General features: G+C 39.0%; 1 protein-coding gene across 17 annotated transcripts in view; it reads right to left on the reverse strand.

Moving 5' to 3' along the window:
* SRPK2 (SRSF protein kinase 2) overlaps positions 1-15,649 on the reverse strand; it is a 317,158-nt gene that overhangs the window by 113,645 nt on the left and 187,864 nt on the right. For all 17 annotated transcript variants that reach the window (XM_073238992.1, XM_073238997.1, XM_037003577.2 and 14 more), the window contains one exon: positions 1,407-1,549. In XM_073238992.1, coding sequence (XP_073095093.1) covers positions 1,407-1,549 — 143 coding nt within the window. The remainder of the gene's footprint in view (positions 1-1,406; positions 1,550-15,649) is intronic.

The raw sequence follows: 15,649 nt of genomic DNA on the forward strand, positions 1-15,649 counted from the left end.
ACAGTTCCTACAGACCAACCTAATTCTTTGGCCTAAGCAACAAAATTGAAAGATAATTGTCCACATGTTCTCTTCAAACAACTTAATTTCTGAACCAAGAAATGCAGAGTAAGAGAGAGGATGAAAAACATCTTCTTAATGCTTTCCAAACTATCTCTGTACCTTCTTTTCTACATTAGACGGCATACACCTTTGAGGTCATATTCACTACTCATACAAATGCTAAAGGCCCACACTCCTTTTTCTAAGGAAAACATTTATTCTATGTGTAGGAACGCACATCTATGGAACAATCAGGTTAGAACAGAAGATTAGTTCTTAAACTTTCATAGCAAAATAACCTTCTCTTCTTCTTATCAGGTAGTTATAAAGTTCCTTGTTTCTTAACCAACACACAAATGTCCTGTCATCAGTAGATAAACCAATAGATACTATAGAGACAAAAATTCATTGATGCTTTATGACCTGAATATGTGCAACTTCTGTCATCTCTTCTCACACTGCATAGAATCTGATTTACTTTTTCCATAATCTGTAGCAAACAGATGTCTCATCCACCATTCGGAAGCTCAGGATTCTAGACTGTGATACTTTTCAATTAGAGAGAACTGAAGTCCAAAAGAGCAAGTCGAGTAACAGAGAGACAGACAAACAGACACAGCAATTTTCCTTTCTCCTAGATTCTCAGGGTTCAGTCTACACAGAGAGGAGTCTGGATCATATTGTTCTCGATATTCGTCACATAGTATGCTTGCCTTTTAGGAGTTTAACTCTGTGCTCTTGGTCTCTATGAAGCATCAATGTAAGAACACTTCACTTGAATAATTCCTGTATCTTCTGTGAAATCAGAGCTGAAAACATAATCCACTATGTCACACAATGGTAGAACCCACAGAATGTCTTTTTCATTGATTACAATGCCAGGAAAAAGTCTGTCTCTGGAAACAAATGGGCAGGCTTTCTTTCCACAGACAATGAATACTATTAATTCAAAGCTATCCAGGGGAAGGAACAGTTCCCTTATGAGTATTAGCAGTCAGAACACTTGAAGTCAAATGCAGTGCTGGTACCTTCTATTCTCTATTTTTCTTAGATGGCTTACTATGATTTTATCTTTAGTTGGTCTGCTTTAAACTGTCTTTAATTCTATCAGCAGATTAAAATCCTCTTTTCAGTCCTCCAGAGTACATATGTACATATGCATGTATTTTTTCTTTCACCATTTCCCTTCTGGTATCTCTTACATTTTCTGGTTTCTTCTATATTTAATTATCTAACAATTTAAGATGATATTGACAGCAAGAGGCTAATTAAATAAAGACCAAGGAGTTTGCACCTTATTAACTCCTCTAGTCCATTCCCTCCCAAATTCTGGGACAGCCCAGTGGGGAGGGCAAGCACATCACCTTTGCAGTAGTCTGCGGGGTCCTCCTGCTCCTCATCGTCCGATCCCAGGATCTCCTCCTCTGGCTCGGGGGGCGTGGGGTCTGGCGGTGGCGGCGGTGGCGGTGGGGGGGGGACTAAGGGAGCTTTCTGCTGAGGCTCCGGCCTGAAACAGCAGAAGGAGAATTCCTGTTTACTGAGAAGTAAATCTTGCATTGTAGACACACTTGATGATTCCTTAATACAGGAAAAAATGAAAACATGTCACACACGAGGAAAAAATGTTGATTAATATCACTGCATCCATTTTAGCTGAATTCAGATATATTTCAACAGACCAGCCAAGAGGTAAAACTATGCTTATTAGCTAAGGAATATTTTTACAGGCATATTTCTCTCTGACTTCAATATTTCTTAAGTTCTGACAATATTATGAAATGTAAGTAAAATAAAAGAGCATCCCACCATGATACACAGCCTTATTAGTCCCACAGAGACCATAAGACAAATGAAAGCAGCTTGGAACTTACAAAGGAGCTTATTTTCCATTATTTTAAAATCAAAATTCTTTTTCTCATAGAAACAGTAAAAATGTGGTTAGGTTTCCTGGATAACTCATAAAAGCTGACTAATATATACTATGGCTGATGTACAGCTGTTTTCATTAAGGAATTCAGTTATCTATCAACCCTGCTTATCAAGAACACTGAAATTAAAGAAAACACTGACAGTCAAATACAAATAAAGCTCACACACTTATGCAAGGCTTGCAATGGTCATTTCTAATTGTCATAAAAAGACTGGTGTTTAGTGTACTCTTTTATAAAGGACAGGAAAACCTGTAATACCAAAAAAAAAAAAGTTTGAGAGGTAACAGATATGTAGAATAACTCCAGGATATATTAAATACATTTGTTTATAAGTAAAGCATTCATAATGTGACTCTATAAAAACAAGCTTTCACTAACTATACAATTTAACAGCTAGTTCTAACCATGCTCCAGTAAGGAAATTTGAGGGTAGTAAGGTCTCCACTTGGATGCCAGAAGCACATCTCTCCCTTTCGTGGCAAGCTGCCCTAACAATGGGGGCACCACAGCCCAGACCTGGTGTTGTACAGTCGGGAGGCAACTGACACCAGGCAGCAGGGCAGGCGCGAAGGGTTAGGCTGGTGGATGTGTTCACCAGAGGCTGTTTCAGGAGGGTGAGCAGGGAGGGGGTCTCTGGACTGGGCAACAAGGGAAATCCCTAAGCAGTGATGTGGTGGCCCAACTGCCATGTTTTTGGCCTGCTCAACATTCACGCTCCCAACCCCAAAGCACCTTTTGGGATACTGCTACTCCCTGCATAAGGGAAGGCTGGTTCTACAGTCTCTCTCCTCTCACTGTGCAGTCAGCCTAGCGGGGCACAGAGACAAAGCTCACTCTTGAGCCCTGGAACCTTGAGAAGGTCCAGTTGACACAGGTAGCTACTAGCAAGGGGTAGGGCCAGAGCCACTGCCCGGACTACTGGCCCTCTCTAAGCTGGACATCTGGATTTTTGCCAAATCTGGCAGCTCTCAAATAGCCTTTACTACACTGCCTTTAACTTAAGTTTGTTAACAGTTCATTTATGTGATCTGCTGTACACAACAAAGGGGGGCAAGGGTGGAAGACAGCAGAAAAGTCAGCAGTCATGAGGAAAGGGTGGGGACTGCACCCCAGAGGTAATTTTAAAGGCAAACACTAGTAAGTATGACTCCTTTTGGCAGGTAATGGCCAACTAAAGAATGTTTATAAGCTGAAAATGACTTGTATTGATTTCTGTTTGCTGGAATTTATTAAGACTGAAAGGTACAGCCCCCTGGGTAACAGGCGTTAGAAGCACAGTGGTGGTAACACTCTGAGTTAACCAGTCCTCATGATGGAGCCCTGGAAGGGGATAATCACAACCACATGCCCACATCATTGCCAGAATACATCCAAAAATTCCAACAGACGTTATGGAAGTGCAATAATCATTGTGGGAGCCTTGCAAATGCTCATTTTCCTTTTAATATACATGCTCTACTGGAAGCAGAATGGTCCCAGGCACAAGCAGGTCTGAGAAGGGGGAGGCAGGAGAGGAATGCAACCCTCTCACCACTTCCCCTGTACAAAGGGGAAGTTCACAAATGTGTGAACGAATTACAAGGCCCAGTGCTCAGGGGTGTGGGCAGAATCTACCTACTTGACAAATATGCTCCATTAGGAATACTCTGAAAATGGACTGTTTCTTCCTTAGAAATTTTATATGAAAATAAGGAGATTCTCCAAAAGAAAGCACATGGTATATTCCCTGAAGAAACTATGTAACAATTAATGGGGAGAGAAGAACTGAAGGATCTTGTTCCAGCAGAGCATGATGCTAAGGTGTCAGAGAATCTGTTGTGGGGCTGTTTTGTACACTGCAGGATGCTAGCAGCACCCCTGGTTCCTGGACACTACATGTCAGTAACACCCCCACCCCACCATCCAGTTATGATCATCAAAAATGTGTCCAGACATTAATAAATCCCCAGGGGCAAAATCACACCCATCTAAGAACCAGTGCCCCACTAATATTTTTTATACATAGCTTGCTTTACCTTAATGAAGGAGATCTGTGATATGGGAGAAGACCATCTAACTTTCACAGGCCCATTTTCTCTCATTTGAGAGGCTCAGGAACCTTTATCATAATGTGTGTCTCTCTGTTTTTCTTCACCTGCTTGGTGAACTGCCTACATCATTTAACAGAATCCTGGAGCCACTGGTCTCGGTGAGCAGGTACTTCTTGTCCCTCCAATGAGGGTCACACGGAACATGTGGGCAAAAGCTTCCCCAGAGCCAGGTCTATCATGTTAGAGGGATGAGTCAGGATACTGTAGAGTATGGAAATTGAGTAATGTTGATGTAATATTTCAACCAGCTATCCTACCTAAACACCTAGAACTGTGCTGTCCAATATGGTAGCCACTGGCCACACGTGGGTACTGAGCACTTGAAATATGGTTAGTCCAAACTGAGATATGCTGTGTGTGTAAAATATATACTGGATTTCCAAGATTTATTACAAAAAATGTAAACTATTGTATAAAAAATATAAAATAATTTTATATTACAATGCTAAAATAATGTTTTGGATATAATGTCATCTATTCTTTAAATTAAATCAACCTGATTCATTTTACTTTTTATAAGTGACTACTGGAACTTTTAACAAATGAGGCTCCCATTATATTCACACTGGATAGCACATGCTCTAGACCCTTCAGATTCACCGATACCAGAGGAACAGCTTAGTCTTGAAATCAGAGATTCCTAGTCACACCAGTGATAATTTTTTCTAAGGCTTTTCCCAGTAATTGGCTTCACACCAAGTATCACCAACTCTTAAATCACTCAATTCATCATAGTAAGATTCAGTACAATCACTGATTCTTTTTCATCCCATCCATCCTTGTTACTGCCTATCCCATAGGAGAAACAAAGGTAACTTTGTCTCAGGGCAGATGTGTGGAGGAATGATGCCACATCATCTTTAAGGCTGGCTTCTTCAGAGTGGTTTCTGGTAGTTTCTACAGTACTTTAAAGACTGGTTAAACCTCAATTGTTTAAAAGATCAAGAGGTGACAAGTTAGCTCAAGTATATTCTCACGAAACATGTCAGCAGACCTAAAAAATTTCTTTCATCAATCCTAATGAAAACCATCAAGAGGTTTCATGTAAGAATTTACTAGATGTACTTAAGAAGCCATGAAGGGAGGGGGCAACCCATAATTAGCATCAACAAGGGTGCCAACACAATTAAATGGTGAAAGTCTTTTCGACAAATGGCACTAGGTCAAATGGATATCTGTATGCAAAAAAAATGAAGTTATAACCCTACCCCACACATATATAGATATCAATTCAAAATGGATCAAAGACATAAGTGAAGGAGCTAAAACTATAAAACCTGCAGGAAAAAAATGAATATATCTTCATTACTTTAGGTTAGGCAATGTTTCTTAGATATGACACTAAAAACAATAAAGAAAAGATAAACTGGATTTGATCAGAATTAAGAACTTCTGTACTTCAAAAGTCACTATCAAGAAAGTAAAGACAGCCCACAGAATGCAAATCATGTAACTGATAAGGAACTTGTACTGGGATTTTAAAAAGAACTCTTACAACTCAACAATAAAAAGACAAACGGATTTCTAAATAGGAAAAGAACCAGACAGACATTTCTCCAAACATGACATACAAATGATCACTAAACACATGAAAAGATATTCAGTATCGTTGGTCACTTTGGAAATGGAAATCAAAACCACAGACCCAATAGGTTCGCTATAATTAAAAAAAAAAAAACAGACAACAACAAGTATTGTTGAGGATGAAGAATCTGAAGTACAGCAGGAGTGAAATATGGCACAGCTGCTTAGGAATATCTAGCTAGCAGTTTCTAAAAAGGTTGAATTTAGAGTTACCACATAATTCAACAATCCACTCCTAGGTATATACCCACGGAAAATGAAAAGATACGTCCTCACAAAATCTTATACAAAAAGGTTCATGGCAATGTTATTCACGATAAGCAAAAAGCAGAAACAACCCATATGTGCACCAAGTGATAAATGGATAAATAAAATGTAGCATAGCCTCACAACATGGTATTTATTACTCAGCCATAAAAAGGAATGCAGTGCTGGTCCATGTCACCATATGGTGGCCCTGGAAAACACTGTGCTCAATGAAAAATGCCAGTCACTGAAGACCACGTGTGGCATGATACCATTTTATATCAAAATGTCCAAAATAGGAAAATTTATACAGACAAAATAAATCAGTGGCTGCTCAGGGCTGGAGGGAGAGGAAAAAGAGAAGGAAGGATGTGGGGATGACTGTTAATAGGTACCAAGTGTCTTCAGGAGGATAAAAATATTCTAATGTGGTGATGGTTACACATCCCAGGGAACATACTAAAAAAACTGAGTTGCACGCTAAATGCAGAAGTTGTATATGAGTTATACCTCAAAAAGCAAAAGCCTATACAACCATAAAATATTCTTTCATGTCTGCTTTATGCCTTTATAAAGCATATGCTTACAAGAAAAGCCAGAAACATCTTTGTTTAGATTTAAGCAATCAACATGCATGGCCTTAGAAGTGCCCAGGCACATTCACAGTGACAAGTAATACTTAGTTCTGTAAAAAGTAGACCAAGGCTATCTAATTGTTTACACAAGGCACTAAATTCAGAACATGTTCTCATATCATGTAAGAAATATACCACCTCAGCAACTGGAATAAAATATTTAGAAAGCAAAATTCCAACTACTCATTTACATTCTTTACAAACCATGTCTATTTTGCCCTTCATAAAACACAATTAAGTATTATAATAAATACTCCAAACAGGGCTACCGTGAAAATTCACTTAAAAAATTTTTTTTCTTTAAATATTACAATACTAAGATTATTTTATCATGTTTACTTCACATTGTATATTTCACATACATTGGTTCTATCAGAAAAGGGAAGAAAATCTGAACAACCCACCAAAAAGCATGCATCACCGGATCTAAGTTGCCAAGGCAACCAGATGGGCTTTCTGGTTCCTTTCAGCTGCTATTTCTTTTAAGCAGGGAAAATGACGAGTAAACTTCACATTTGGCAGAGAAAGTAGTCCTTTCCTTTGTTATTAGCCTAAACAGCAACTGATACAATTTAAGAAATTAATTCACTGAATTAACCTTCAACCAAAATATAAAGAAAAGGAGTTTCAAATGAATTTCTTCAGATGGAATTCTGGACATTCACATAAAGTCAACTTTCTTTTCCTTACTCCCTATGTCTACCACCTGCCCTCAAAATCACTCTCTTCCTTCCTCTCTCCTTTTCACTCCCCCTCTCTCTGTGATGATTGTTAGCCTGAGAAATATGCTATGTGGTATGTCCACTGACCTAAGGAATCAATCAATACACATGTGCTCTCAAACTAGCATATCTGCAAAGGTTTGCTATAGCACTGGGTAAAGCCACATAGCTGGGGAGGAAAAAGCCATAATGACTTCATGTATACTCTCTAACGAAAAGAGAATTTCTATACTTTGTATGAATCAAACCTGAAAGTGGACTGTCTGCAGTGGTAAGCAGACTTCTAAAATGAGCCAGTGGCCCTTACGCTTGCATAATTCTGTACTCTGAGTGCAGGCAGAAACTGAGAATGTGGTATCACTCTCATAATTATGTTTTACAGCACAAGGACAGCTACCCTAGGGGGGCCTGACCTAATCAGAGGAGACTTTTAAAAGTACAGGGTTTTCTCCAGCTGGTCACAGAAAAAGTCAAAGAGATAGGCTCCAGCTGGCCTGGAAGAAAGTGAACATTCATTCTGTGAACAGCCCATTAGGGCCACACAACAAGGAACCACGTGTGTGAGAACAATCCCCCACCAAAGCCAGAAGGCCAACAAGGACTTCAACGAAGGAAATGGGTCCTGCCCAAGACCAGTGATTGTGGAAAAGGGCTCTTAACTCCGAGTAAGAATTGCAGCCTCGACCAACAGCTTGATTTCAGTCCAGTAAGAATCCTGCCATGCTGTGCAGCCCTAGTTTCTGACCTACAGAGCTGTAAATTAATAATGGGTATTGTTTAAAGCTGCTAAGTGTGGTAATTTGTACACAGCAATAGGAAACGAATACAGCTGCCAAGTTGTCGATAAGTAATGAGTAGTTCATGTTAAATTATTAGATTTTGGCCTCAACAGTGAGATCTGTGTTTTGTTTTGTTTTTTTAATAACAGAAATAGCCAGAAGAATTAAGAACCTGCTTGATGAGGAATGAGAGTGAATTCTCTTTTGGGCACCAGCAGATTAAAAAAAAAAAATCTCACTTGCCACATTCTAACAGAAACAATCACAATTGCAAGCCAGATACTTTACACTTTCTTGTCTTCTAAGGCTGCACTGTTTTCTAGAATACGGAACATAGCCAACTAAAAGTTAGTAAACATTAAGTAAATCATACCTGCTTCCCAACTAATCTATATTTTAGACAGTAAAGGGTTGATGCTTGGCCATCTAACACCATATATATGACAGGGCTACATATTGCTTACGCCACTGGTGCTGTTAATATTTTATCAGACATTCATGGGATCTGGGAGAAAATGTTATTACAACTGAAGTGGAGAAAGATTAACAGAAAAGCTGAAACCAAAGAGTGAAAAGGCATGTCAGAGGACACCTCTGCTGATTCCACAAGGGCTCAGATCAGCACCTACCGTGTATCCAGAGGTGACCTGGCACAATGAAGCCCAGCACCGAGGGCCGTGCTGCCCAGCAAGGAGGGGAGACATAGGTGAGCACAAATATGTGAAGGCAATCAAATGCTCCAGGTACTGTTACAGAAGGGGAGGAGGCAGAGGGCTGAGCCAGAGACACATACTTGCAGAGGTGATCTCAAAGACTGAGAGGAATTGAGGGAGTGGGTTGAGGGGTGGAGGCCTAAGGCCTAGGAAACAGAGTGACCAAAAACACAAAGACCTAAAACAGCCCCATGGGCTGGACAGAAGCAAGAGGGTCAGTGAGCAGCATGCAGCTCACACACCATGATCCACAGTTTTAAGGAGTTTGGGCTCTATCCTTAAGCCAAGTGGCAATTTTTAAATTACCACTGAAATGCAGTTTTAGGACGAGAGATTTGTTTTCTGCAAAAAACATATGGATTTAGTGTGAAGAATGGGTAGAAATGATAAAAGCCAGAAGCAAGGAAACTAGTGAGGAGTCCAGGCAGGAGATGATAAAAACCTGAACTGTGACCTGCCAATTTATTTGCTGGAGGTGGGTATCTGTCTTAATTTCTGGCAGTAAGATAGTATTACCATTCATTTGGATAAAGAACAGAGAAGGAGGAAGAGGAAGGGTTTTCAGAAAGAACTTACTTCTGTTTTAGCTCATCTTAGTCTGAAGGGCATGTAGGACAGCAGCAGTGTAGAAATATAGTGGACTGGTTGGTATATGCAACCTATTCCTAAGAAACAAAGGTGTGGGCTGCAAACAGAAACAGAGGTTGCTAGCAAGCAGCTGGTAGTGAAGGCCTTTCTGCACATCAGAGTGCCAAGGAAAAATGAGGAATGAAAGGATCAAGGGCAAAGCCTAGTTCAGAGCCAAAGTATTAGGTTGTTCAAGCCACCAACAGATTCTAGACTGCCTGGCTCATGATCTACAGGAAATAGCCCATATCATAATAGCCAATATTAATTTATAAATTTCAAATACATATTTTAGAGAACACACATGTATAAAAATCTCATGTACACCAACCTCTCAAATTAGAATGAGTGACATATAAAGAGAACTAGCAAACTTAGGACCAACATGTGTTTCTATCTAAAAGCCCTGTGTGTAGGCAACCAGGTACAGGGTAAACTGCTACAAGAAAAGAATTGTTCCCTGAGAACTATAAATTGATCAGACTTAATATATAACCCCTCATGATTGCTTCATGTTACTCGGAAAATAATGCCAGATGTACCACTTTGGACAAGGCTCCTACAAACCTCTACAAGCTTTAAATCTAAAAGCAACTATAATTATACAATATAATAGCCACTAGCCAAATTAATACCAAATAAAATTAAAATTCAGTTCTTTAGTGACTCCACCCTCATTTCAAGTGCTCAATACCCACATACAGCTGGTGCCTATGGTATTGAGCAGCACAGATATATGTTTCCACTATCACAAAGTTCTATTGGATAGGGCTGCTCTAGGCAGTATTTTCACAACATGAACATCTTCCAGTATATCATTATTTTTAATGAGTAAATAAGAAGAGCTGAAAAGAATTTGGAGCATTTTTTTATATAGCCCACTACTGGAAATTTTTTCATAAGCTGTAAAATTACAAACAGAGGGGGTATTATATCCACCTTAAATTTGACAGATGATTCCAGTATCTGAATACCCTCTGACGCATCACACCTCCTTACTGGAATTCACGTTACTGATATACTATATACTCACAATGACAATGTCTGCAAACAGCAATATATTGGGACCTAAATGTTCATTGATAAGGGACTTGTTAAAACATCATGATAGATCATAGCACATGCATACAACTCAGCTAAAAAGAATGAGGCAAATAAATTCAATTTGCAATAGCATCAAAAAGAATAAAATAAGTTCAAGACTTATGAAAGTTAAAAACATTACTGAAAGAAAGTAAAGCAGCCCTAAATAAAGACATGGCAAGTTCATGAACAGAGATTTAATGTGTTAAGATGAAAATAGCCCCAAATTGATCCATAAATTCAATTCATTCCCTATCAAAATATCAGTTAGCTTCCTTGCAGAAACTGAGAAGTCATCACTAAATTTATATGGAAATATAAGTACCCACAACAGCCAAAAGAATCTTAATAAAGAACAAAACTGGAAGACTTATACTTCCTGATTTCAAACCTTACTACAAAGATAAAATAATCAAGATGGTGGGGTACTGCCACTAGGACAAACATAAAGATCAATGGGAATTGAGGGCCCAAGAATAATCCTCACATTACAATCAATCAATGTCTCAACAAAGGTGACAAGATCATTCAATGGGGAAAAGAATAATCTTTTCCACAAATAATAATAGGACAACTGAATAGGAGTAAAGACCAACTCCTAACTCACAACATACACAAAAAGTAACTCAGAATAGCTCAAAGACCTAAATGTTAATAAGAGCTCGAACTATATAAACTCCTAGAAAAGATGTTCATTTAGCCATCAGAAAAATTAAACACAAAAATACAATGACATTCTACTTTATGCTTACTGGATAGCAACAATCAGAGATAATAACAAATAAAAGCAAGGATGTACAAAGATTCTAATTTCAAAAAAATTTAAAAAACAAATCAAAGATTTCAACAGTTACCATATAACCCAGCAACTCTACTCCAAGGTGTACCCAAGAGAAACTAAAACATTCATCAAAACAAAACTTGTACATAAATGTTCATATTATCATTATTCATAATAGCCAAAATTAGAAAAAAATCCAGATGCCTATTAACTGATGAATGCATAAATAAAAAGGCAGTGTATCCACCCAATGGAATCATATTTGACAAAAACAAGGAATGAAGTTCTGACAAAAGCTACAACATGGAAGACCTCTGAAAACATTCTGGTAAATCAAAGCTGCCAGTCACTAAAGATCATATTGTGTGATTCACTTTACACATAATGTACAGAAGAGGTAGAAAGTAAGCCATAGCTGCTTATGGCTCAGGGAGAGGGAGGAAATGGGGGTGAATACTCAAATGTATAGAATTTCTTTTGGCGGTGATGAAAATGTTCTAAAGTCACCAAGCGGTTGGTAATGGTTGTACAACTCTGTAAGTATACTCAAAACCTTTAAACTATACACTTTAAATGGGTAAATTTTATGATATGTGAATTCTCAATAAAATTACACAAAAATAATAAGGCACTTCTCTCCTACTGACATGTAGACATACCACTGATAAGTAAAAATATGCACAATATTTGTGTATGGCATGTTTCCTTTGTTTTACAGTGATAAAAAGCATGTACCTAGAGTTAAGACAAGGTCCCTGGATGGAGGACCAAGACACTAATAACAATGGCTCTCTCCAGAAAGAGAAGAGAGCTCAATGACAGGTGATCAGGGAGAGGAATTAACTTTTCCAAAGTTCCATACACTCCTTTCATACTTTTTCCATCTGGTATCACATGTGTGTCTAGTTAAATTAATTCTTAAGTAATAAAAACAGGAAAGTAGAACAGAGGATTAAAGATGGCAGCATGAGAGGAAGAACAGAGGCCTCCTCCTAAAAATTGCATACAATATGAAAATATAATTAATACAACTAATCCTGAAAGAGCAAAAGGAAGATGGCTGCATATTTTTACTTATCAGTGGTATGTCCACATATTAGTAGGAGAGAACTGCCTTATTGTTTTTGTTTAATTTTATTGAGAGATAATCAACAGGGAGTGGAGGCCTGGACTGCTGAACGTCTAGCTCTGAAGATTTGCTCTGGGAGCACAAACCTACATTGCATGGTGCTCTAGTGATTAGGGAGGTTGTAAAGCTAAGAGAGACAGAACACTTGGAGAGACCGAGATTCCAGCCGTTTGTGGAAAACAGAGATCCATATCCGGTTGCTCTGGGACAAAAGAAAAGGGGTCAGTCTAAGAGACTTCCTAACAGCAAGAGGGCTGCTAAAGGGGCAAGGACTGCACAGAGCTTACTGATCAGGAGAAAAGAAAGGTAGACAAAATTGTCCAGGTATACTCTGCCCAGCAGGTTGAGAACTTTCACGATCTTCAGGCGCTCCAGCCCCCTGGCTGCCTACACAGCTCCAAGGACCCCACCGAGATAAGCAGCCTGCTGCGCCTTGCTCCTGGCAAGCCTGCACTTGGCTCGCAAACCAGCAAACCCTGCCCTGGTATCAGGACAGCCAGAGGTAAGCCCCGCCTATGGCAGCTACAAACACAAATCAAAGAGGCTACTACCTCTGTGCTTGGCCCACTGTTCTGGGAGGGAAGACAGGCATGGCAACCAGGAAGCAGGAAACAGCTCTTTCCTCCCCCCAGGCACCAACAACACTCTCCTGCAACCCCTGACATTGCTCCAGTGGCTGAGCACCTCCAGAGAGTATAGCTTCTGGGCACCAGGGCGTACCACATGACATTTTCCAGGGGGAAACGTCAAAGGAACCTGGATCAAAGCAAAATCATACATACACCAAAGAGTCAGATGAAATGGATCTCATGAATCTCCTGAAAGACATTTCCAAATGAAAATCATAAACATGCTCATGGAGGTACAGAAAAATGTACAAGAACTTAGGAATTAATTCTGGCCAGAGAGCCAATCATTATGGAACACAGTATCACAAATGAAACATTCAATGGAATATTTTAAAGGCAGATTAGATACGGGGAAGCAGATGATAAATGAAATTGAAATTAGAGAAGAGGAATACAGAGAACCTGAGGCACAGAGAGAAAAAAGGATCTCTAAGTATGAAAGAATATTGAGAGAACTGTGTGACCAATCCAAACAGAACAAGATTCGTATTACAGGGGTACCAGAAGAAGAGAACAGAGTGAAAAAGGGACAGAAAGTGTCTTTGAGGAGCTAATTGCTAAAAACATCCCCAAACTGGGGAAAGAGATAGATGCTCAGGCCAAGGAGATGCATGGATCTCTCAACAAAAGGGACAACACCAAGACATATAATAATTAAAATGGCAAAGATCAAGGATAAGGACAGACTACTAAAAGCAGTCAGAGAGAGAAATAAGTTCACATACAAAGGAAAGCCCATTAGGCTATCTTGAGACTTCTCAGCAGAAACCTTACAGGCCAGAAAGGAGTGGCATAATATATTTAATGCAATGAAGCAGAAGGGCCTAGAAACAAGAATACTTCATCTGGCAAGATTATCATTTAAATTTGAAGGATGGATTAAACAATTTCCAGATAAGCAAAAGCTGAGGGAATTTACCTACAAACCATCTCTACAGTGTATTTGGAGGGACTGCTGCAGATAGAAGTGTTCCGAAGGTTTAACAGCTGTCATCAGAGGTAATAAAACCACAGTAAAGAAAGTAGAACAGTTAATTATTAAGCAAATGCAAAATTAAATCAACTACACAAAAGTCAGTCAAGGGATAGGCAAAGAGTACAGAATATGATATCTAATATATAAAGAATGGAGGAGGAAAAAGGTATATTCCCCCCTGTGTTTACTGCAGCATTATTTACAATAGCCAAGAAATGGAAGCAAACTAAGTGTCCATCAGTAGATGAATGGATAAAGAAGATGTGGTACATATACACAATGGAGTATTATTCAGCCGTAAGAAGAAAACAAACCCTACCATTTGCAACCACATGGATGGAGCTTGAGGGTATTATGCTCAGTGAAATAAGCCAGGCAGAGAAAGACAAGTACCAAATGATTTCATTCATCTGTGGAGTATAAGAACAAAGCAAAAACTGAAGGAACAAAACAGCAGCAGACTCACAGAACCGAAGAATGGACTAACAGTTGCCAAAGGGAAAGGGATTGGGGGTGGAGATGGATAGGAAGAAAGGGAGAAGGGGAATAAAGGGCATTACGATTAGCACACATAATGTTGGGGGGGGGTCATGGGGAAGGCAGTAAAGCACAGAATAGACAACTAGTGAGTCTATAGCATCTTACTACGCTGATGGACAGTGACTGTAATGGGCTACGTGGTGGGGACTTACTAATGGGGCAAATCTAGTCACCACAATGTTGCTCATGTGATTGTATATTAATGATACCAAAAAAAGAACTAAAGTACTCATCATCTGTAGGAGATAATGTAGATCAAAACATAGACTGGAGGAGGAATAAAAAGGAGAAAAAAGAACCTTTAGATTGTGCTTGTAATAGCATACTGAGTTATCTTAAACTCTTAGACAGTAAGGAAGTTAATCTTGAACCTTTACTAACACCAAATATAAAGCCTGCAATGGCAATAAGTACATACTTATCGATAATCACCCTACACATAAATGGTCTGAATGCTCCAATCAAAAGACATAGTGTCACTGAATGGATAAAAAAACAAGACCCATCTTCATGCTGCCTACAAGAGAGTCACATTAAACCCAAAGACACACACAGACTAAAAGTGAAGGGATGGAAAAAGCTATTTCATGCAACTAATAGGGAGAAAAAGGCAGGAGTTGCAGTACTTGTATCAGACAAAACAGACTTCAAAACAAAGAAGGTCACAAGAGGCAAAGAAGGACACTACATAATGAATGATAAAGGGGTCAATCCAACAAGAGGATATAACCATTATAAATATCTATGCATCCAACACAGGAGCACCTACATATGTGAAACAAATACTAACAGAATTAAAAGGGAAATAGAATGCAATGCATTCATTCTAGGAGGCTTCAACACTCTACTCATTCCAAAGGACAGATCAACCAGACAGAAAATAAGTGAGGACACAGAGGCACTGAACAATACATTATTAGAACAGAAAAGCCTACCAGACATCTATAGAACACTTCACCCAAAAGCACCAGGATACACATTTTTCTCAAGTGCACATGGAACATTGTCAAGAGTAGATCATATACTAGGCCACAAAAAGAAGCTCAGTAAATTCAAAAAGATTGAAATTGTACCAACCAGCTTCTCAGACCAAAAAGGTATGAAACTAGAAATAAATTATGCAAGGAAAACAAAAAAGCCCA

The sequence above is a fragment of the Manis javanica genome, chromosome 6 (assembly GCF_040802235.1).
Source record: "Manis javanica isolate MJ-LG chromosome 6, MJ_LKY, whole genome shotgun sequence".
NCBI classification, from domain to species: Eukaryota; Metazoa; Chordata; class Mammalia; order Pholidota; family Manidae; genus Manis; species Manis javanica.